Source organism: Pyrus communis, chromosome 13 (genome assembly GCF_963583255.1).
Source record: "Pyrus communis chromosome 13, drPyrComm1.1, whole genome shotgun sequence".
In the NCBI taxonomy this organism is placed as follows: Eukaryota; Viridiplantae; Streptophyta; class Magnoliopsida; order Rosales; family Rosaceae; genus Pyrus; species Pyrus communis.
The window spans coordinates 748,803-771,594 of NC_084815.1; the positions used below are offsets into that span (position 1 = coordinate 748,803).

General features: G+C 37.9%; 2 protein-coding genes and 1 pseudogene across 2 annotated transcripts; 1 reads left to right on the forward strand and 2 right to left on the reverse strand.

Moving 5' to 3' along the window:
- Positions 1–75: 75 nt before the first annotated feature.
- Positions 76–2,070, reverse strand: LOC137713704 (protein PNS1-like). Its single transcript, XM_068453045.1, has 3 exons — positions 1,663–2,070; positions 357–1,502; positions 76–262 (listed from the first exon to the last, which is right to left on the reverse strand). Exons 1-3 carry the CDS (start codon positions 1,735–1,737, stop codon positions 128–130), a joined length of 1,356 nt encoding a protein of 451 aa, XP_068309146.1. The 5' UTR covers positions 1,738–2,070; the 3' UTR covers positions 76–127.
- A 2,100-nt stretch (positions 2,071–4,170) lies between these two features.
- On the forward strand, positions 4,171–9,277 carry LOC137713574 (beta-glucuronosyltransferase GlcAT14A-like). Its single transcript, XM_068452889.1, has 4 exons — positions 4,171–4,776; positions 4,903–4,978; positions 5,514–5,629; positions 8,688–9,277. Exons 1-4 carry the CDS (start codon positions 4,272–4,274, stop codon positions 9,206–9,208), a joined length of 1,218 nt encoding a protein of 405 aa, XP_068308990.1. The 5' UTR covers positions 4,171–4,271; the 3' UTR covers positions 9,209–9,277.
- A 1,169-nt stretch (positions 9,278–10,446) lies between these two features.
- On the reverse strand, positions 10,447–14,581 carry LOC137713295 (multiple C2 domain and transmembrane region protein 14-like; annotated as a pseudogene).
- Positions 14,582–22,792: the final 8,211 nt, after the last annotated feature.

Below are 22,792 nucleotides of genomic sequence, written 5' to 3' on the forward strand. Positions count from 1 at the left end.
GTTCAGAACTACATATCATTTACAGAAAACTGTATTTTGTTACTAGTCGACTAGAAAACTGGATGCAGAGGATCCTGCTCGACCGCTCCTGCAATAGGCTTGATCACTTGTTGATAGCTTGCGGTTCTTATGCTTGGAATCTCTGGAGCTCTTCAATACGAGCAGGTATGGTCGAATCAAATCTAACGCTCTGTGGATCCTCTGAATACGCCACGTAGTAAGACGAAACACATGCTTGCGGCCATGCCATAGCAACCCGACACTGAATCACATACATCAAAGCCAAAGTTAGAACACATTAGTGTTTTGACATTGCCAAGTTTACTGAGGAAGGATAATTACAGCTGAGTTTTTACCATGAAATATCCGATGAAGAATGCGTATATCGAAACTTCTGTAGCATAGCTTTTGTGAATTATAAGAGCCCAGGTCCCGCTCACTAGGCTGCAGATTGCACCTACTGCCACCCCAGAAAGAAAACAGAACGATCCGGTGAGATCCGAGTCGATTAATTCTTTCAGTCCTTCGTTCTCGAACTTCTCCCAAGTATCTGATGATGCCTGCACAAACCCCTTATTATACGCTCCTACGTGCACAAAACCCCAGCGATTCCCGTACATCACCAGCGTCGAAGCCATTCCTGAATAGCAGTTGGCACACGAAAACAGAAACTCGTCGGTGTCCCCTGCAATCAGTTTCATGGCTCGGGCTGAGCCACGAACAACCCCAAGAACCGGAACCAAGATGGAGCCGATGCAAATACTCCCAGTAAAGTGCTTAATGGTGTCGCGGGAAGCCTCACGTGTGTCAATCTCTATTCCAAATGCGAAGTTCATATACTTGATTCGTGAGATGGTAACTAGCAGCGTGTTCTTGATTACCTGCATCGTCCATGCCATGCTTAGCAATATTACTGCGATGAACAGGGCCTTCCAACTACTTCTGATGGCAGTGGCTCTTCCAATGCCGGCAACCAAGAGACACAAGTAAAGAATGCTGACGAAAATTGATTGAATGACTAGTATTGTAGTTTTCGGAGGAGGAAAAGCAGTGGAAACTGATAAAACTCGAATGGCGTAGTTAAAACGGGGACTGACCCAACAGCCATACAGAGACTGAATGAGGGCACAAACGATGGCAATCACACCCGCTGCCAAACTTACACGAGAACTTATGTATATAAGTAGTACACCAACTGCGCATGTTAGCAGAGGGCTGAGCGAGAAGGCTACCTGGATGGCTTTTGAAGGGCTTGAGCTAGTGATCCACTGCCATATGAAAGCAACAGTTGCAGAACACCCAATTGCAGTGAGCAATGGAGGGTAATACTCGAGGGGTCGGAAATGGCGAGTGCGAGTGGTGAAGATAAGGCCATAGAGCGTAAGGAAGATTACGAAGATGGTGATGAAAATCAAGTGCAAGTAAAAAAGAAGTTTAAAGAACCTCCTGAGGAATTGTCCTGCCGTGGTTGTTTCGGTTGGAATGTCGATAGGTTCTTGCGTCTGCATCCACAGAAAACGAACTGGATATATCAATGAACAAGAAGATCAACGAAAACCGACAAAATCTATATTACAGAGAAAGATGCAGTGAGAAAGAAGAAAAATTGGTGACAGAGATGAAAGCCAGAGAAAGAAACAAGAATTGGGTTAGAGAGAGAACCTTGATTTGGTTTACGGATGAAGGTCTGACTTGAACTTGCATGTGGATGTTCGTGGTGGTCTCTAAACTTGCCATAACTCGATGCACGTATGCCTTAATCGCGTCGAAATTCCGAATTCAACTGTCCTTTCTCTTACAGAAATTCTGGGATGGTTTCTACCACTTCCTTTGCCTCCAAGTTTCAACAAAATCAGACGCACCAAAATTCCCGGCCTTCGAATTAAACTAATCCTAGGTTGTGTTCACAGAAATTCTCCGGCCGTGGTTGTTTCAGTTGGATTGTTGCTAAGTTCTTGCGTCTGCATCCACAGAAACCGAACCGGATATATCAAGACCAACGAAGACAGACGAAAATGATATCGGAAAGAGGTCAACTGCAAGGACTCTGTTTTTTCCTCTAATTATCTGAAGGGGGGGGGGAGAGAGAGAGAGAGAGAGAGAGAGAGAGAGAGAGAGAGAGAGTACAAGTACTTATGTATTTCAATGGCTCCCAATTCGACTGTCGCTTTCTTTATGTAGAAATCTATGATTTCCTTCGCTTTGTTTGCCTCCAAGATTCAACAAATCATCAAATGAATGGAAATTTCTGAGATTCGATTTAAAAAGACGACTGACCGAGTCTTACACTACGACATTTTTTCTTGAGTTCAGATTAACTTGTTGGTTACGTACTGTCACTGTTGGCATCATGTGCTGGTTAGCTGCCACGTGGGCATTTATGTTTTGCTAATTGAGTGAGGATCCTCGCCTGATACTTTTTGTGAGGATCCCGAGAATCCTCCAATCACATTCGTTAATCGTATATCGTGCGGTTAATTTTCGTCAGGTACTGTTTATATTCAATTTTAAATAAAATATTTACAATAATTTCTGATCGCACAATGTACGATGAATATATGTGATTGGAGGATCCCGAAATCCTCACAAAGAGGATCCGGCGAGGACCCTCACTATTGCTAATTAGGGTTATTAAGTAGGTCAGCAATAGTGACGTGCTGCGCAAGAATTAAAACAACTTCTGGCTGGCCCTGTGTTTTCTCTCGTGAAGGAGTTGGGCTACGTTTTTTTTGTTCCGGACGGATTTTCTATCTCTTTTTCTTTTGGGGAAAAAAAAGTTGTTTATTCTGTTAAAAAGAGAGAGAGAATTGTTTGGTTCAGCTGCTAACTGATTTGTAACCACTTTGGGGGCAAACATAATTACAGGGTTGCCCTTCAACAGTATTTGGGGGCAGTTCAATTTTAAGGTGCCAACTACAACTACTTGCCAAGAAATGCTATGGTGAAGTTGAGCTACTATATATTTTGTTGGTACATGGTTTTGGCCTTATTTTTGGGCCCCATTTTGGGCCTAATATAAAAATATGTAAAAAAGAAAAAATTTGAAAAAAGAAAACACTAAAGGAGGTTGAGTCCAAGTTTTGTTCTTTCAAAGGGCACCCTTAAAGGCTCTCATGATGAAAACCGAAGAAACAACTAAATGTGGATTACCCCAAATTCATGTGAACTATAAGTTGTTGTGTGTTTGTGTGGTTTCACTAGCCTCTATCTCGTTGGTCCATAATTTGGCATAAACAATAGGATAGAGGGAATTAGAAATGTCCGTCATGAGCATTTGCAAAGGCATGTGCAATGAATTTGTAAATGATTGACGTCAAGTAGTCATTTGCCAAATTTTCTCACTTGTTTTGTATTAATGTTTATGAAATGCATTTCTAATTTCTCATATATAATAGTGTGTAGTTCATCCCCATTAACTTGGCCTCAAATTCAATTATTATTATTTATTTTTTTAGAAAACCTTGATGGAAAGAGAGAAGTTTTATTGATATAAAAAAAAATAGTATACCTAGTCAAGGGGGACATAAATCTAACCCCTCATAATACAAGAAAAAAGGAATAAAAATACATGAAAAGAAAGGGTGACATAAACCTTACCCTTGTAGAAACAAAAGCAACAAAGATACAAGAAAAAGAGGGGAGGAGGACATGAAACCTAATCCCTCTAAATCTGAACCTAAAGGTCTAAATCTGCAAAATAGAACAAGGAAAAATTCAATCACTTGAAACTTGGAAATCTCTCACCAAAACATAACGTAAATATTATGAGTTACACAGTCAAACAAAACACATTTGTCAAACTTTTAGTGCTTTATCGAAAACAATAGCACAAATATATTGACTACACTATTAATATAATGTTCTGTTCTAATAATACAATGTTACGTGAAAACAAAACTTACATATATCATTGTATCATACCCACATAACACCATGATAATGGTGTACTCATGTCATAAATATCTTCATTTCATTAAGTTCTTGTCATTGCTAAAAAACTAAGCAATTAACCAACGCATCACCAGAAAACTAATTAAAACCTTAACGATCTCCCCCACCCAACAAGAAGTATACAGTGACTGACACATCTAAATCGCCTTCACTTTAAAGCAAGGAACCCAAACTTCACTTCCAACACATTTCCTAATCTCTCCTTCATTGGCTTTACAATTAGAACTCTCTCTGTCCTTAACCATTTTAACCACTCTCTTTCTCTCTCTCTCTCTCTCTCTCTCTCTGTAAACATTCTTCCATCACCAAAATCTTCAGCAATGGCCATAAAAGTTTATGTAATATCTTTCCTCCTAACTTCAGTTCTCTTCTCTCTCCTATACATCCCAACTAGGTTAAAAATCCCCATCCACAACTTCAAGCCAGTCATAAACTACTTCAACTTAACCACCGTTTCCAGCAACAGCACCACCAAGCCATATCCGGTGACATTTTCCTACCTAATCTCTGCATCCAAAGGCGATTCCATGAAGCTAAAGCGCATGCTGTATGCCCTATACCATCCTGGAAATTACTATCTAATCCATATGGATTACGCTGCACCAGAAGATGAGCACAGGGACATTGCTGACTTTGTGGCTGGAGATCCAGTTTTTGGGCAAGTTGGTAATGTTTGGGTTTTGGGAAAACCTAATTTGGTCACTTACAGGGGACCAACCATGCTTGCCACTACTCTTCATGCATTGTCTTTGCTCCTGAGGACTTGGGATTGGGATTGGTTTATCAATCTGAGTGCTTCTGATTATCCTTTAATCACTCAAGATGGTATGGTGAGTGCCTTTTTATTTTTGTTTAATTTTGTTTTTGCTGCAATTAAATCCATTTTTTGTGTTGGGTTTTTCTTACTTAAATTTCTTGCATTCTTACATAATTATTAAAATTTGTTTTCAGATCTGATACATACTTTTTCTGATTTACCAAGAGATCTCAATTTCATACATCACACTAGTCGCTTGGGTTGGAAGCTGTGAGTCTCTGTTTCTTTTTTTGTTAATTTATCATTTAGTTCTTGCGTTAATTAAGTTGATTAGAACAGTGCGTTTGCTTTCTCCTCTCCACTCTTCGCTTATTGCTCCTTATATTAAATTCGCATTTTAGCCAAAATGTTCTATGAGATTTGCATAACTTCTCATTTTGGTCCTTGAATTTGTTCACAATCAATCATTTTGATCATTATGTGAAAATTTTCTATAAAATAAAAATAAAATAACAAAAATACCTTCAATTTTGGCAACCTATTGTTTATTAAATTAAGGATAATTTTATTATTTTGATCCTTACTTAACATAATTTTTCATCCAATAACCAAAATGATTGATGGTGGACAATTTTAAAACCACTTCTATTGATTTCAAATCTTAAAAACCAAAATGAAAAGTTATGCAATTCTCATAGATTATTTTGATTAAAAAGTCTATTAAATTAGAATATCACTATGATGAAAATAATAATTAGCACCCTCTGTACCCCCATATTGTTAAAACTAATTAGTGATTTTGCAGGAATAAGAGAGGGAAGCCAATGGTAATAGACCCAGGACTGTACAGCCTGAATAAATCAGAGTTGTGGTGGGTTATCAAACAAAGGGCTCTCCCAACTGCTTTCAAGCTTTACACAGGTTCAACCCCAACTCCCCAATTTTTTTCTTATTAAAAAAAGAACTTTAAAGAAAAGCTTCAAGTATTATTTACTTTAACGAAAACCATATTTTTACACTAAAAAGTCAATCCTGGTATTATTTACTTTACCCTTTATTTTGTTTTTATCGTTAAAATTCAAGGTTTTCAAGTCTTTTTCATTAATTTTCCTTATTAAAAATGATTAATTTCATTAATTAAGTTAATAATTATAAATTAGAAAAGAAAATTAGCAAATAGATATATTTTCTTCTTTTATTTTGGATATTGCTATTGTAGTAGCACGCAAACTTCTAACCAACGAGCAATTTTTCATTGTGCTTAGAATATGGCACCAAACGTCATAATAAAATTAAAGGAAAATTAACGAAAAGTCTAAAAAAACTTCATTTTTAATGAAAAGCAATTTTTAAAGGTATAGTGAATAATACTGAGAAAATGTATAAATGTGGTTTTTCGTTAAAAATGAATAGTACCGGAAGTGTTTTATTAAACATCTCTAAAATTAATGGAAGTTTTTTTCAAGTTGTCAATTGTGTAATGGGCTGTGTCCTGACATGCTAAAAATCTCTTCCGTACAGCACAAGCATCCAAAGATAACACGTCTTGTTGTTGTGATAGTTTACTTTTGTGCTTCTTTTTCATTTTTCATTTTTCTTTGTCTGTATGAAATTGGTTCACGCATTCAGTTCTGTCGATAACATTTGTCTTCGTCCCCTGGTTCACATTTTCACATCTACTTGTAAATTATAAATCAAATTTTGAACTTGATCAGTACTTATAAGTACTTTTCAAGTTTAGGAAAAAGGAAGTCGACGTGTATAGTTTAGGTGTCAGAATCTTAAAACTAAATGAGCAAACTAGTCGTACTAATTGAGATTTAATTTCCTTAGCAAAGAAAAAAATTTGATATTTTTCAAGGTAACCATTTATCAAATTTTAATGAACTTGTTAATTTGTCATTGCTATATATATAAAGAAAGAAGGCAAAAATGATGAAACTTTCATATTACCCAAATTGTCTATTTTTTTTTTCTTTTCAAAAAGATGGAAAAAAAAAGGTTAAAAAAAGTCCACAACAATTAAGTTCATTATCCTTCAACATATATTTAATAAAAATAATAACAACAAAAATAAGTAAAACTAAAACAACGAAATAACAAATAATATATTATTAACCAGAAAAATAAATAATAAAATAAAAAATAGCTAATTGCCACACGCCGACACGCGTAAGCGTGTAAAAAGAGACTAGTTATTTTGAAAACCAATGGTGGAAGGGGTGGTGCTACCTCCTACACATCTCTCAACTTTTGTTGTCGAATTGGATGAATTAAAGAAGATCAAAAGAAAAAAATTAACAAGAATGTGTGTGAGGTAAAAAAAAAAGTGTATATAACACCATCCTTCAACTACTTATCTCAAATCTTTATCGTCCACATAAAATATTGTTATACAAAAATAAAATAAAAAAACCAGTTAGTCCACTACTTACCAAAAAGTCAACAGAAAAAACAAGGTGGAGAAAAATCCAGTTGGAAACCCAGGACAAGTCCATGACAAGATGAAACTGATGATCAAATTTACGGACGATATGTAAATTGCGGTCGTTTTCATTTGGGGAAACTTCGAATGTCCCTTTCACCGTTTCTTTATTTCCACTTCCTCTTGTAGGTTTAGTGGGCAGTTCGTATTTATCATGATGTTTATGCATCACTTAATAACATGCTTTGGCATTTTTCTCTCCGCTCCGCCTAACTATTGTTGGCTGAACCAAACTACTGACCAACACTACACGCATCTTAAACGCAACATGAAAAATTCAAGAAATTAAATTTTAATCGATAAATAACCATAACAAATTAATAATATAGTTGCCAGATTTTGGCAACGTACTTTAAAACTACACTTGGGAATTTGGAAGATGATCATTTTGGCGAGTTTGCCAAACTGGTTTATGGCACTTTCCTTATTTGGAGGGGTGAGGTGGGGGGTTTGTTAAATCTGGGTGAAACTTTTTACTGCATGCGGAAATATGGTGTAGATCGAGTAATAAGCATTGGTTAACTAAAAAGAGTATAAGCATTGGAAAGGGAGCAGAACTACGTCAAACAACAGACACCTGCAATCTGCATGCACCGCGTATCTAAATGATAAGGCCTCTCTTTTATAAACTGCTTTCGCTTGGGATGCACGTGTTCTCTTGCTTCTATAGACTCTTTGAAGTAGTATTTTCCAATATATACACTTGTTATTAAACACATAAATAAATCCATTGCTTGCAAATTTGCAAGTTTATATGAACGTAGTTTAAGTTCGCACGATTTTATTAGGTTCGCACTCTCAGTTTTTTATTGAACACTGCATGTTAGCTAATGTTTCAAAATTGTGAAATATTTGTTTGGAGGGTCACTAGGGTTAGGGACGAAGTTAGAAATTTAATTAAGAGGGGGGCACCTTAAAAAATTTGAGCTTCTTTTTTGGACAAATAAAGCTAGTTCTTTTAAAAATGCTGAAAAAATTAAATTCAAAATGCCTAATTTTATTACTCTATTGTCTAATTTTGTCTTTAATTGTTGACAATTTAATGCTCATTTGTACTAATAAACCAAATACATGCAACTCAACAAGGTTTAGACATTAGTGCGTGAGAAAAATATACAGGATAGAGGCGCATTTAAAAACTAGAAGATGATTTTCCCTATTTTAATATGATTAATTGAATAATCTGCAAAGTAAAAAAAATGAGAATGATTAATTGAATAATTTGTAATGCAAAAAAATGGGATGAGAGGGGGCATGTGCCCCCACTTGGGCCTTACCTCCCTCTGTCCATGACTAGGGTTATGGATTTGAGATTTCTTTTATTGAAGGAATAATGCTTTCTGTATTACAAGTACTAACCACATTATTAAAAGATGGTCGGTAATGTGGGTTGTTAATGTGGTCCGAATAGCAACACTTTTACTAAAATGACCATAAAAGTAACAAAAAGCAGTACACTTATTAATCTATATTGATCTCTTGCTTTCACTCCAGGTTCAGCTTGGACAATTTTATCAAGATCTTTTGCCGAGTATTGCGTCGTAGGGTGGGACAATCTGCCAAGGACTCTCCTCCTCTACTACACCAACTTTGTCTCGTCACCGGAAGGCTACTTCCAGACAGTAATATGCAACTCCGAAGACTACAAGAACACCACCGTCAATCACGACCTTCATTTCATTACATGGGATACACCTCCGAAGCAGCATCCGAGGTCTCTTGGACTGAGAGATTTCAGAAGAATGATTCTGAGCAACCGTCCATTTGCTAGAAAGTTCAAGAAAAATGCCCCTGTTCTAAACAAAATTGATCGCGACCTTCTTAAACGACATCGCGGACAATTTGCTTACGGGGGATGGTGTTCTGGGAGTAATGGGAAGACGCAAAAGGTATGCTCGAGTTTGCAGAGAGAAAACTATGGCGTTTTAAGACCGGGATCGGGGTCTAGGAGGTTGAAATCTTTGTTAATGAAACTCCTCTCCACAAGGAACTTCAAGAAACAACAATGCAGATGATTCTTTTTATAACCAAAATTAATGAATTGCATGCTTGTAATTGTGTGTTCTCTACATGATTTTTCGAAATTTGGGGTGTTTTTTTATTATTATTTTTTTTATATTTTTTTATATATCTTTATGATAATAGCTAGTTAGCTAGCAAGCTTCAGAGTCTTAAGGATTGAATCACTTCTATTGCCTAGTTTGAAGGGTACTCCTTCTATTTTGCCAAGGTAAACCCTAAAGCATGCCACATAAAGGGGCACTAAACAAGCAATTGAACACATTATATTGTTATCTGTTTACTTTGTTTTTTCTTTTCCAACACAATTCTTAACGTCTTATTGTTTGAGTTAAATCACATAGATGATATGCACTTGTGCTTGAATGACTCAAGACCAATTGCACGATAATTTTTAATTAAGGGTTTACGGTTTGGTAAGAGGTTAGCAACTTAGTTGGTTAAAATCATTCCCTCTTGCCTTGGGTTTTTTATTTGAATTCCGCCTATCTCATTATTGTTCATATCCAACAAAAGAAAAAGATATAGAGCTTTGGTGGGTTAGGCAACAATAAACAAGCAAGCAATAAAAATATTGATTATTACAAGAGTTTACTCGATACTTTTTGGTTGAATAATTTAACTTTGCCTGTTCAAAATTAGTTTAAATTAGAATTCAAATCTTTTTGCATTCATTTTGTGTGTTGTCATTCTGTAGATTTTAACATTGATTGACACGTGTTCATAAACTTAACCTTCGTTAACTCTGTTTTCATAAACTTAATACATATCAATCAATAATAGAAATCATACAGAGACCTCATACAAAATTAATGCAAAAAATTTAAACTCTTTAAATTAATGTTTTTCAATGCTTTAACCAGCTAAGTAGCCGAGCAGATGCAAAGTCTCTATAGTAGCCGAGCAGATGCAAAGTCTCTCTTTCTCGACGTGAGATTCATATTTGCAACATGTACTTGTAGTATTGTGAAGGCTGATTTATACTACGATCACTTCCTCGATCGTATACTTTTGAATTTAGATGAAATCGCCCACAGACAACAACGGTCACTTCACTATTCTTCCACCTTTTTGAGTGCATTATTTCAAGTTCCAATTGAGTAATTAAAAAAATAATATTCATATTAAATACCCCAATGAAAAACAAAAAAGAAAACAAAGAATCATCATCAGTTTGCAGCTAGCTACTTGACTAGCAGCTACGTACTTCACCAACAGAGTGGCCCATATCACCCTACATAATCTGGTCAGAGAGCGACGGAAATTGCCGGAAAAAGTTGGCGGGAACCGAAGGCATGTCGTCGCGGAACCGTGGGTGGCGCAAGTAGTAGAACCCTGACCCCAACACAAAGGCCTTGAATGGCACCATGTAAGACACCAAGGAAGCTACCACGCAAAACACCACAAATATTCCCGCGGCCCTTGGATCCCTCCAATTAAACAGGGCCTCCAAATGCTCCCCTTGGGCTGCCACGTCACCCAAAAGTGTTTGGGCCCTACCTCCGAGGGTCTGGAGTCGATCGTTTCGGATACGAATTATATCTGACGGTCGCGTGGATGGAAACCCGTCGAGCTCCTCGTCTAACTCTTCTGGGCTCACAGCATCGACGTAGGACATTCTCAGGTCCATATTATGTGGGCCCAATTGACGATACCGCGACTGTACCAATAGGATGAAGAAGGCATACATGAATACAGTGGGTAACACCAAATGCAGACAAATTACAACCGCCAAGGGTAGTACGTGCACTAAAACGGTGGTGGGAGGATGAAGCCACGTGCAGATTCCATCAAGCCAAAGGGCCAATGTAGCTGCACGTGATAGGCACCCCACCACGCGAAACCAGTTGGCCTTTCTTCTCCTCATGCTCTTGAGAAATTTTTTATTGTGAACAGAACACGAATGATGCATCATATGTTTTTATATAAATGGTAGGAAATTTTATGTTTTAAGTTGTTAACTTTTTAACACATATATCCCATCATTTATATAATGACACGTGGTGTACCATCTCATGTATCGGTCACATTGAAAAATCTCTTTATGCTCCAGTGCCAGAATCCAACATGAACTGAACCACCTCTTGTCCCAACGGCGGCTTGCACGCTGAGCCGTGACAATCCGCATAGCCGAGTTCCTCAGAATATCTTGTTGTGCTCTACCTAGTGGGCGTACGTAATGCACCCTAGGAAGCATTGGTGACGTGTAAGCTTGGATCAAACTAATCCACGATGAACATGAGAATCTAACGGCTATCTCAATCTCTCCCATTTTCTTGGCTCCACCAGGAAGCAACACCGTAAGGGAATATGAGCTCATGTACACCCGATTCATATACAAAGTGGATAGTCTCACACGGATCTTTCCGATCCGGATATCCTTCTCGAGTTTTCCCGCTTCATCGCGCTTGTACCTCTCGTTATAAAAAAAACTCCAATCGTGAGAACAGTACAAGGGTCGTACACGTCCCAAGTGTACTGCTTGTTCCAGCGTGGATTAAACCGATCAAGAATAGTTTGTGTCCGGACCCACTTCGGCCTGTATTTGGCAACCACGTATATATCAGTGGTCCCACACACACCATTTTTGGTCTTCACCAAAAGCAAATTCGTGGCCCCGTGAAACCCAACTTCCAACAATCCAATCGGTGATTTCGCCAGCTGCTTTGCCGCCGCTCTAACGTCGTTTATCACGTGGGCCACCTCATCCAGCACGTGATACCCGCCTTCTAAACAAACTCGTAGGTGTATTCTTCTTGCGTAAGGACACATCTCATCACCAACCAGATTGAACCACCTAGACTTTGGCATGGCCCAATCATCACTCCGCTTCTCAATACTCGGCACGTGTACCTTGGCATGGCCCACAGAATGCCCAATGGTTACGTCCTCAAGGATCAGGATCCTCTCCTGAGCTAAGGGTGAGGATCATTCTGATCAAGCCCATCTGGCCGTTAAAATTTTATCCAAGGGTTACAATTGTAGTCATTGGATAAAATTTCAATGTCCCAATAGGCTTGATTAGGAGGATCCTCACCCTTAGCTAGGGATGACAATTCTAACCGTTAAACTCATTAACCGTGGATAATCGCCCTAATGGATTGGATTTGGATATGCAAATTCTGGTATGGTTTGGATATGGGAAAAAACCGTTAACTTTATTCGGTTATGGTTTTGGATATGGTTATAGGGGTACCCAATCTATATCCGTACCCGAATCCGATCCGAATATTATATATATATATATATATATATATATATATATATATATATATATTTGATATATATATATATATATATTATATCTTATTCAATTATGCTTTTTGAAGTCTTCGAATCATGCCCACAATGTGTTCAATTATTCATATCCCTATAGTACTAATTCATTATGCATGCATTAAACCCTATACTATCTTTATTATGCACACATCAGACATACCAACAACCTCATCAATTCAATACTTTTATTGTTATACTCAACCAAATTAATTCATTGAATCATTTTATATATCAATTATCAAATGTTCTAAGTTTATCAGATTCATTTCTCTTCAAGAGTTTCACTATCAAGAAATTGGTGCATGTTGTAAGCTCAATGGTAATCTTTCATTCTTTTTCATGTTATTTGATTCAAGCAAATTATCAATTAGTGTCAGTTTTTCAGTTTATTACATATGTTATGAGCCCATAGAATTATGCAAAATTAAATCAATAATTGTCTTCTTATTTGTTGTCATATATTTAGTTTACATGCTTTATCTTCCTTTCGTATTTGTTTTTGTCCTCTTTTTCTTTTTTATTGGACCAATTTATTATATTGGCTTATCATGAACAACTTCAAATATATATTGTTATGTTTTTTGTAATTGGATGTGGCTATTTAATGGAAAAATTAGTATCTACTAAAATTTATACTGCGTCAATTGAATAAATATTTTTTTTTTTTTTTTGACGAAGATGGATATAACCGATAACCGATTGAAAATCCGTTACCCGGTGAATATGGTTATGGATAATCCCCGATGGTTATTTTGTGGTTATGAGTATGGTTAATTTTCATAATTATGAGGATAAATATAATATTTCTATCCCCAAACCGAACTGTTGTCATCCCTACCCTTAGCTCAAGAGAAGATCCTGATCCCATCCTCAACGATAAAAAAAACATAAACGGCTCGAACGGCTTGGCGACTACAAACACCAAGTCTTCGTTCCAAGTCGAGTTGCTGGAGCTTGATGACGTGGACCCTATGGCGGTCATACTGGTCTTAAAAAGCTGTGGGCCCAGTTGAACGGGTTGAACTTTCACGTAAAGTTCGGGATTTTGTGCATTTGCGGGTTTAGCTTCGGATCCCGAACCTAGCTGCAGAAACTGGGTTTGGATGACCGTTAATCTCAAATACCAAAGCCTTGGAGATAGATACACCTTAGCTCGAGTCTCGGGTATCAACCCGCCCGAATCCTACTGCCACGCCTCCTGAAACTCCTCGTCCGCCTGAGTCCCGATCCACACCGCCAGCATGACATCATTCCTCGCTGACTTCTCGGACTCCAGAGTGTACCATTGAGGAGCCAGGGGACTATCCGGGGGGACTCGCTTCGACACCTCCTGCAGATCAAACGACACTGTACCAAGGCAGCTCTCTGTTTTGACCGACGGTTCGTTTTCCTTCTTCTCCTCCGCCTCCGCCCACACAAAAACTTCCAGAGACGTCGAATTCAATCCTTCATTGTCGAACGCGAACACTTGTTCCCAGTCTTGCCGATCTGCATCTTGGTCTTCATGTTGTGCGTTCCGATTGCCAGCTTGGTGTAAACGGATTCCGTTGTAGTGGGGCCTGCATTTACTCTCTTGGATTTCACGGCCCGAACATAAAGGAACAGCGTACGATCGACGAGATCATACGCGCTCCGGTTCCGATTCCGAGCCAACGGCTGAAGCTCGAGCTCGTTGATTCCGCCGTTTATCACCTCCGCGTTCTTCTCTTTCTCCATTTGCTTTGTCTTCTCCACCACAGCGTAGGCGATTGGCGGATTATGAACCTCCGGCGGTGAAGTTGGTGACATGGTAGCAATTGAAGCCTCCTCCGCCTTTTCTGGTGGCTTCGGCTTCTCCTCCGATTTCGCCACCTCTTTAGGCTTTTCTTCTTGTTTATTATCAGTCTCCTCTTTCTTTTTCTCTGTTTTTACCGCCGCTGCCTTCGGATTTTGATCCTCTGCTTTTAGATTCTCAGGAGGCTTCTCCTCCGTCACGGGCGGAGTATCACTATATCAATGGAATATGTGATAGAATATTAAGGTTTGTGGACGTAGTGGTTTTATCCACTACGTAAACATAGGGTTATCTTTTGTAAGCAGGTTAACTGCATGGTTCAATAAATCCTAGTTTTTAGGAATCAGTTGTAGTTGTTTTCTTAGAGACTTAGTCATTTACCACGTTTAGGATTATGTTTAACGTGGGCTGCAGTTTTTCCGTTCCATTTGTTTGTAAGGCTTATTTATAGCCAGTTTCTTGTTTGTTGTTTAATAAGACAATCCTTCCAGTTCGCAGAGATCTTTTTCAGCATATACTTAGGTTTAACATTTGGTATCAGAGCCCCACCCTGGGGCTCTTGATCGAAGCTTGAGAGATCGTAATCTTTTGAGTGCAGAAGTACGTGAACATGGCAGGAGAAGGAAGTGGTTTTGTGCAAGCATCCATCCCGAAGCTGGAAGGGCATTACGATCATTGGGCAATGCTTATGGAAAATTTCCTACGTTCAAAGGAATATTGGAGTCTTGTGGAGCATGGAATTCCTGCAGTAGCAGAATGAGGTTCACTCTCAGAAGGGCAACGAAAAGTGTTCGAGGAGCACAAGTTGAAAGATTTAAAGGCTAAGAACTATCTGTTTCAAGCAATCGACCGAGCTGTTTTGGAAACAATCCTGAACAAGGACACGGCTAAAGAGATTTGGGATTCGTTGAAGCAGAAGTATCAAGGAACTGCTCGAGTCAAACGAGCACAGTTGCAGGCTCTTCGAAAGGAGTTTGAGATGCTACACATGAAGACAGGAGAGACTGTGAACGAATTCTTTGGTCGAACGTTAACCATAGCCAACAAAAGAAGGATCAATGGTGACAAACTGACAGATGTAGAAGTTATTGAGAAGATTTTGAGATCGATGACTCCTAAGTATGACTATGTGGTTTGTTCAATTGAGGAATCCAAAGACTTGGACATTCTTTCAATTGACGAACTGCAAAGTAGTTTGTTGGTTCATGAGCAGCGGATGATTGGACATGTCGTGGAAGAACAAGCACTAAAGGTGGTTCACGAAGAGAACTATGGTGGAAGAGGCCGTGGTCGCGGAAGCTATCGTGGAAGAGGTAGAGGAAGGGGCAGACAGATGTTTGACAAGTCAACAATTGAATGCTATAACTGTCATGAGCTAGGGCATTTTCAGTATGAATGCCCCAAGAGAGACAAGGAAGGAAAAGTCAACTATGCAGAAGCAAGTGAAGAGATGTTGCTCATGGCATACGTGGATACTCAGGAGATCAAAGAGGACATCTGGTTTCTGGATTCTGGTTGCAGTAACCATATGTGTGGAAAGAGAGCATTGTTCTCGGACTTTGATGGAAGTTTCAGAGAAACGGTGAAACTGGGAAACAATACTAGCATGGCTGTGATGGGGAAAGGGAACATTCGACTTCAAGTGCATGGAATAATTCAGGTGATCACGGGCGTGTTTTACATACCTGCCTTAAAGAACAATCTCCTGAGTATTGGTCAGCTTCAGGAGAGAGGTCTTGCTATTCTCATTAAACAAGGGAGGTGCAAGATCTACCATCCTGAACGAGGACTGATTATAGAGACGGTCATGGCTGCAAATCGCATGTTCATTCTTGTTGCTCAGCATCAATTCAATGAAAAGGCATGTTTCACAGCCATTACAGATGATCTAGTTCAATTGTGGCACTGTCGATATGGGCACTTGAATCTTGGCGGATTAAAGACGCTACAACAGAAGCAAATGGTGAGCGGACTACCAGAAATAAGGGACTCCTCAAGAGTGTGTGAGAACTGTCTGATAGGCAAGCAATCAAGAGATCCTTTTTCCAAAGCACAGTACGTGGAGGGCTGATCAAATCTTAGAACTTGTCCATGCAGACATATGTGGCCCGATACAACCTACATCTAACAGCAAGAAGAGGTATCTACTCACATTCATTGATGATTTTAGTCGTAAGACTTGGATCTATTTTCTAATTGAGAAGTCAGAAGCTTTTAAAACCTTTAAAGCATTCAAAAGCCTTGTGGAGAAAGAAACAGGTGCAAGTATCAAAAGTCTACGCACGGATCGTGGAGGGGAATTCACATCTCATGAATTTGCTGAATTCTGTGTTGAGAATGGGATTCAACGTCAACTCACAGCAGCCTACACCCCACAGCAGAATGGAGTGGCTGAACGCAAGAATAGGACCATCATGAACATGGTTCGAAGTCTATTGATCGAAAAGAAGATGCCAAAGACCTTTTGGCCAGAAGCAGCAAACTGGACCGTGCATGTGCTCAACAGAAGTCCCACGTTTGCAGTAAAAAATAAAACTCCCGAGGAGGCATGGAGTGGGACGATACCATCAGTAAGTTACTTCAGGATTTTTGGATGTATTTCATATGTACATGTTCCAGATAATAAAAGGACTAAGCTGGATGACAAAAGTCTGAAGTGCGTGCTGCTTGGAGTAAGCGAAGGGACGAAGGCTTATCGACTCTTTGATCCAGTCTCGCAAAAAATCATAATTAGTCGTGATGTTCGTTTTGATGAGAACAATAGCTGGGATTGGGAGGAACATTATCCTGAAGCTGTCTTAGCAGTGTTGGAGTGGGATGACGATGAAGATGAACCAACTGAAGATAATGATGTTGATAATCAGGGAGAAGATGGCAATGATTCTGGTGAGAATGACAATAACACAGGCAGCAACAGTGACTCGGATCAAGTCTCGGAAGTAAATGCATCCAGTCCAGAGGAAGGCAGAACTACGGCTCCGCCAATATGGATGAGAGATTACGTAACAGGAGAAGGATTATCTGAAGAAGAGGACATGGTGCATCTGGCATTTTTAGCTGACAGTGATCCGCTTCACTACAATGAAGCTGTGACAAGTTCTAAATGGAGGAAAGCTATGGATGTAGAAATTGCAGCCATTGAAAGGAATAACACCTGGGAATTAACGGATTTACCTAAAGGGGGAAAGAAGATTGGAGTCAAATGGGTTTACAAAACGAAGCTTAATGAGAATGGAGAGGTGGATAAGTACAAAGCTCGGCTGGTGGCTAAGGGGTATGCTCAGGAATATGGGATCGACTATGCTGAAGTATTCGCTCCTGTGGCCAGGTTAGAAACTGTTCGAATTGTGATTGCACTTGCTGCGCAAAAGGACTGGACAATTCATCAATTGGACGTGAAAAGTGCTTTTCTACATGGGGAGGTTAATGAAGAAGTATTTGTAGAACAACCACCTGGGTATGTACTGAAGGATAAAGAGCATAAAGTTTACAAGCTAAGAAAAGCTTTATATGGACTTAAACAAGCCCCTCGTGCTTGGTATAGTCGTATTGAAGTTTATTTCTTGAAGGAAGGGTTTGTGAAATGTCCATATGAGCACACCTTGTTTATCAAAACTGGCGATGGAGGTAAAATTCTCGTTGTTTGTCTATATGTTGACGATCTCATTTATACTGGCAATGATGAATACATGTTCACTGAGTTTAAGCAGTCAATGATGAATGAGTTTGAAATGACTGATCTTGGCAAGATGAGATACTTTCTTGGAATCGAAGTTTTGCAGCAGGAAGAAGGATTATTTATATGTCAAAAGAAGTATGCACAGGATGTGTTGAAAAGGTTCAATATAGAGAATTGCAACTCAGTACAGAATCCTATTGTTCCAGGTACCAAGTTGACAAAGGATGACACGGGTGAAAAGGTCAACAGCACTGTCTACAAACAAATCGTGGGGAGTCTCATGTATCTTACAGCCACTCGGCCTGACACTATGTTTGTGGTAAGTTTACTTAGCAGATTTATGGAGTGTCCAACAGAAATGCATTTGGCAGCAGCAAAAAGGGTTCTGAGGTATTTGAAAGGCACGATTGGTCTCGGGATTCAATACAGCAAGGGAGGACATGCTGAGCTCAGAGGTTTTTCAGATAGTGATTATGCAGGCGACTTAGATGACAGAAAGAGCACATCGGGGTATCTGTTTATGTTGAGTGCAGGAGCTGTGTGTTGGGCTTCGAAGAAGCAACCTATAGTTACATTATCAACAACTGAAGCTGAGTTTATAGCAGCAGCTTCATGTGCATGTCAAGCAATCTGGTTGAGAAGGATAATGCAAGAACTATGTCAAGTCCAGCGAGGTCCTACAACAATTTATTGTGACAATAGCTCAGCAATAAAGCTCTCTAGGAATCCTGTCATGCACGGTCGAAGCAAACACATAGATGTGCGCTTCCATTTTCTTCGTGAATTAACTAAAGATGAAACTGTGCAGCTGGTCCATTGCATCACTCAGGAGCAAATAGCAGATATATTCACTAAGCCTTTAAAGACTGATGCCTTTCTGAAGATGCGTGGGCTTATGGGGATGCGTTTGGAATCAGGTGTAAACTGATTGCAATGCAATTAGTTTAAGGGAGGATGATAGAATATTAAGGTTTGTGGACGTAGTGGTTTTATCCACTACGTAAACATAGGGTTATCTTTTGTAAGCAGGTTAACTGCATGGTTCAATAAATCCTAGTTTTTAGGAATCAGTTGTAGTTGTTTTCTTAGAGACTTAGTCATTTACCACGTTTAGGATTATGTTTAACGTGGGCTGCAGTTTTTCCGTTCCATTTGTTTGTAAGGCTTATTTATAGCCAGTTTCTTGTTTGTTGTTTAATAAGACAATCCTTCCAGTTCGCAGAGATCTTTTTCAGCATATACTTAGGTTTAACAATATGTGTGTTAAAGTAAGAGGGGATTATTTTGATCGGTTTTTAACCAAGTGGTAATTTTCTGATTATTTGTAAATTTTGCCATTTATTCAAAATTTAGCTACCAATTTTTCATTTTGCTTTCAATAATGCTATTCTTACCATATTTTTGTACCACAATTCTGTACAATCTTAGGTGGCATCTGATGTGGATAGCCACATCAACTAAATTTAACATTTAATTTTAAAATGTTAATCATAATTAATAAAAAGATTGTTAATTAAATGATGATTGTGGTATACGAGAAGTCTCATTCTTCCACCTAAGATTATTTAACTGTTTTAATTAATAAAAAGATTGAAATTAAATGATGTAACTTATCCAATTCATCTGCCACCTAAAATAGTAAAGAAATGTGGTATAAAATTGTGATAAGAATAGCATTACTCTTTTGTTTTTAATTTTAAAAGTGAAGTAAACTAAATTAATATCACGTCAGGCTTAAGAAGAATGGTACAATTTAAGTCACAACATTATAGACATTCATTATGTCACAAACGTTGGTATACGTAGTAGATAAGTTTTCCTCCTGTTCGATTACAAATCCTAAAATTTTTTTGAGCTATCAAATCCATCGTGGTTGATTTTTCCCAATATTTTCGCACTTGGTGGCATAGGACCAAGGAAGAAAGATAGAGAGAATAAAAACTATCTAATTTGATTCATTCACAATAATTAAGAGATGTTTATCTTTAGGGTGTTCCTTCTATCAACCGACCGATACTTTTCTTCACCTGTGGTTTCTCAAGGATGAGAACGTAATTAACTTTTTAGCATCTCCATCGAGAATTTAAGTATTATTACGTGTGTCAAGTAAAACTAATTGATATTAACATTTGGGAGGAAATATTTATTTTGTATTTTTTATATCAATATAATGATCAGGAATTAGATTCAAACTTGAAATCCCTTCAAGGATTAGTTCGCTGATACTCAAAACTAGAATCACACAAGTTTTTACCATTTTGTTTCTATGAATGCTTAGGCCATGCACGTTGGTACAATTACCGTAACTTGATTAATAATAAAGGTAACGTTAGGAAGACTAAATTTGCAAACTAAATAATATGTCACCAATAAGAATGAGCGCGCTTATCAACGCTCACATAATAATAAAATCATTAACTTCCATATCATTTAATTTACAAATTTAGTCTTTCTAATATTATCCTAATTATAATGTAGATATTAATAAGATTTTAGTTCATTTGGCTTATCTGCCGGTACGTACAAACCCCTTTTTTTCTTTTTTCTATTAGAGGCAGGTTAGGTAAGTGGGCACTTGCAGCCTTCTGCAAAAATGAACGTTGCTTTGTTCTTGTGCTCCATAATATATATACCTTGCTCGGTCCATAAGGAAAACAAATAAGCACTTGATTGGAAAAATCTCAAGCATCCAAAAACGGTGGTGTGCATGCAATTTGTCTGACACAAATATTCTCAGAATGCTTTTTTTTCTTCTTTTGCTAAGAAAAATATTTGAACTATAATAATTTATGGTGGAAAAAATATGTGCGTGTGCGTGTGCGTGTGTGTGAAAGACATGCAATCTGTATTAAACTATCTAGTGCTTAAGTAATTAAAAAAATAATAATACTTGACTACTCAAGTAAAAATTCTTATTTGAAATTTTTGGTGGTTGACTCAAAGAATTTTGTATTTATGATCAGAACTGGTTGTGATATAAATTAATATGTAAATATCATTTTGTAAAATATTAATTAAAACTAAGGTCGTTTGGTCAATCAACTATATAAAATAGATAGAAGGTTTGTAATAGTTGAATGATTAAACGAGCATTTATCTATTTGCTATAGTTGATTATCTATTAACTTAGTTTTATTTAATTTTTTTTGGAGAGACAATGTTAATAGAGTGATCTATAAAATCACCGGATTCAATCTTAGCATGAAGTTTCATGAATCGGCCACAAGAAGTTTTGAGTATGAATTCTTACTCATGTTTGAGCAGTCAAATATTGTTCATTAATAGACTATTAAATTTGGATGTGAAGGAAACGATCAAGGGTCGAGCTAACTAGTGGCTGCCCTGGATTCTAACACATCCTAAGTTTTAAAAGATGAAAATGCAGCAGTTTCAGAAGAAATGTTGTTTGTACCTTTGCTGAATATATATATATATTTGATGAGCTTTTACAATAACACAAACTCATGCCCTTTGTGGTGATCTTCGATGTGAAATGAAAGGTTCATTAGTGCCTAGGAAAAGGTATCAGGAGGGGGCAGTGGATATACATTTTGAATGACGCGTCTTTTCTGTGTGAGATATAGCTCCACAACGTGTAGATGTTGGTCGCACATAAATGGTGCGACCATCTCTCTTGTGCCTGCATGGTAGCTGATCCTTTTAGGTTTCTTGGGCATGTTGTGCTTATTTGCTTTTTTTGATTTAAACTCATCACCCTTTAGCCCGAGTGACTAATTGATCTAGTCACCAAAAAAACACATGGACTGACTAAAAATGCTTTAGTCACAACATATCTTGTTACTAAGGAATTGTCGAGTTGGTTACATGATTACTTTGTAATGTTTTACGATTTTTTTTGCTTCTTTTGACGCCCTTTAACCCGAGTGACTAATGTTTTATGATTTTATAAACTAATTTGCCATTTAGAAACTTATAAAACAGAAGTTAGAAGCTTAGAAAACCTTCAATGTTAGAGGGATAATCGTTAGTGCTTCCGGTTTATAATCTGATATACTCGCTCTAAAATCGGGTTGAAGAAGTATATGTGGATATATATAATGCATATGCTTGTAATTTTTGACAAAGAAAGTATTGCTGTCAATTTTAATTGTATCAGCAGATAGAACCCTTTAATTATCTCATTTCATGGTATAAAATCAACTGTTATTAGGGAAATAGGACAAATATGGTAGTTTTTCGTTGTCCATTTTGCTCTACAAGGTCAGCAAAATTTTGAGGTAAAAGTTTGACAAGATTGAAAGATTGATGCTATAACCATTAAGAAGTAGGCGCGTTTTATGTTTATGTTTTGTATTTACTTTTATTTGTTGTTCAGATTCATGGTATGGGAAGCCTTTGACATCCTATGCAATATTTTCTTGTGTTGTAGAGTTGATGTTTCCACTAGTTTCCAGCGTTCTTTCATGCAACTTCTTAATGGAGCTCAGTTTGAAGAACTATCCGATAGGGATTTAATCCTGACATCTGCATTGAACGCAGATTATCTCCTTATTACTTTGCCCATATATGTTGACTGGAAGAAGGCATCTCACTCGGGTTACTAGAAATGGCCGGGTACGCGCTTTGTAATGTTGCTTGTTCAGAGTTGGTCACACTTTGTTAATCAATATGGTCGAGTTAGTTACTCTTCTCTTTGGGCCTTTAGCCTCGAGAAGGTCCTCAGGCCATCTCCAACCGAAAAAGGGCCAAAGAGCCATGTTTAGCCTATAGCCCTGCAAGAAATTATATTTTAATAAACAATGTCAGACCATATTTTATACCATCTCCAACCAAGGCGGCCAAAGGGATATAGGTCAAACATAGCTTTTGACAAAACACCATCTCCAA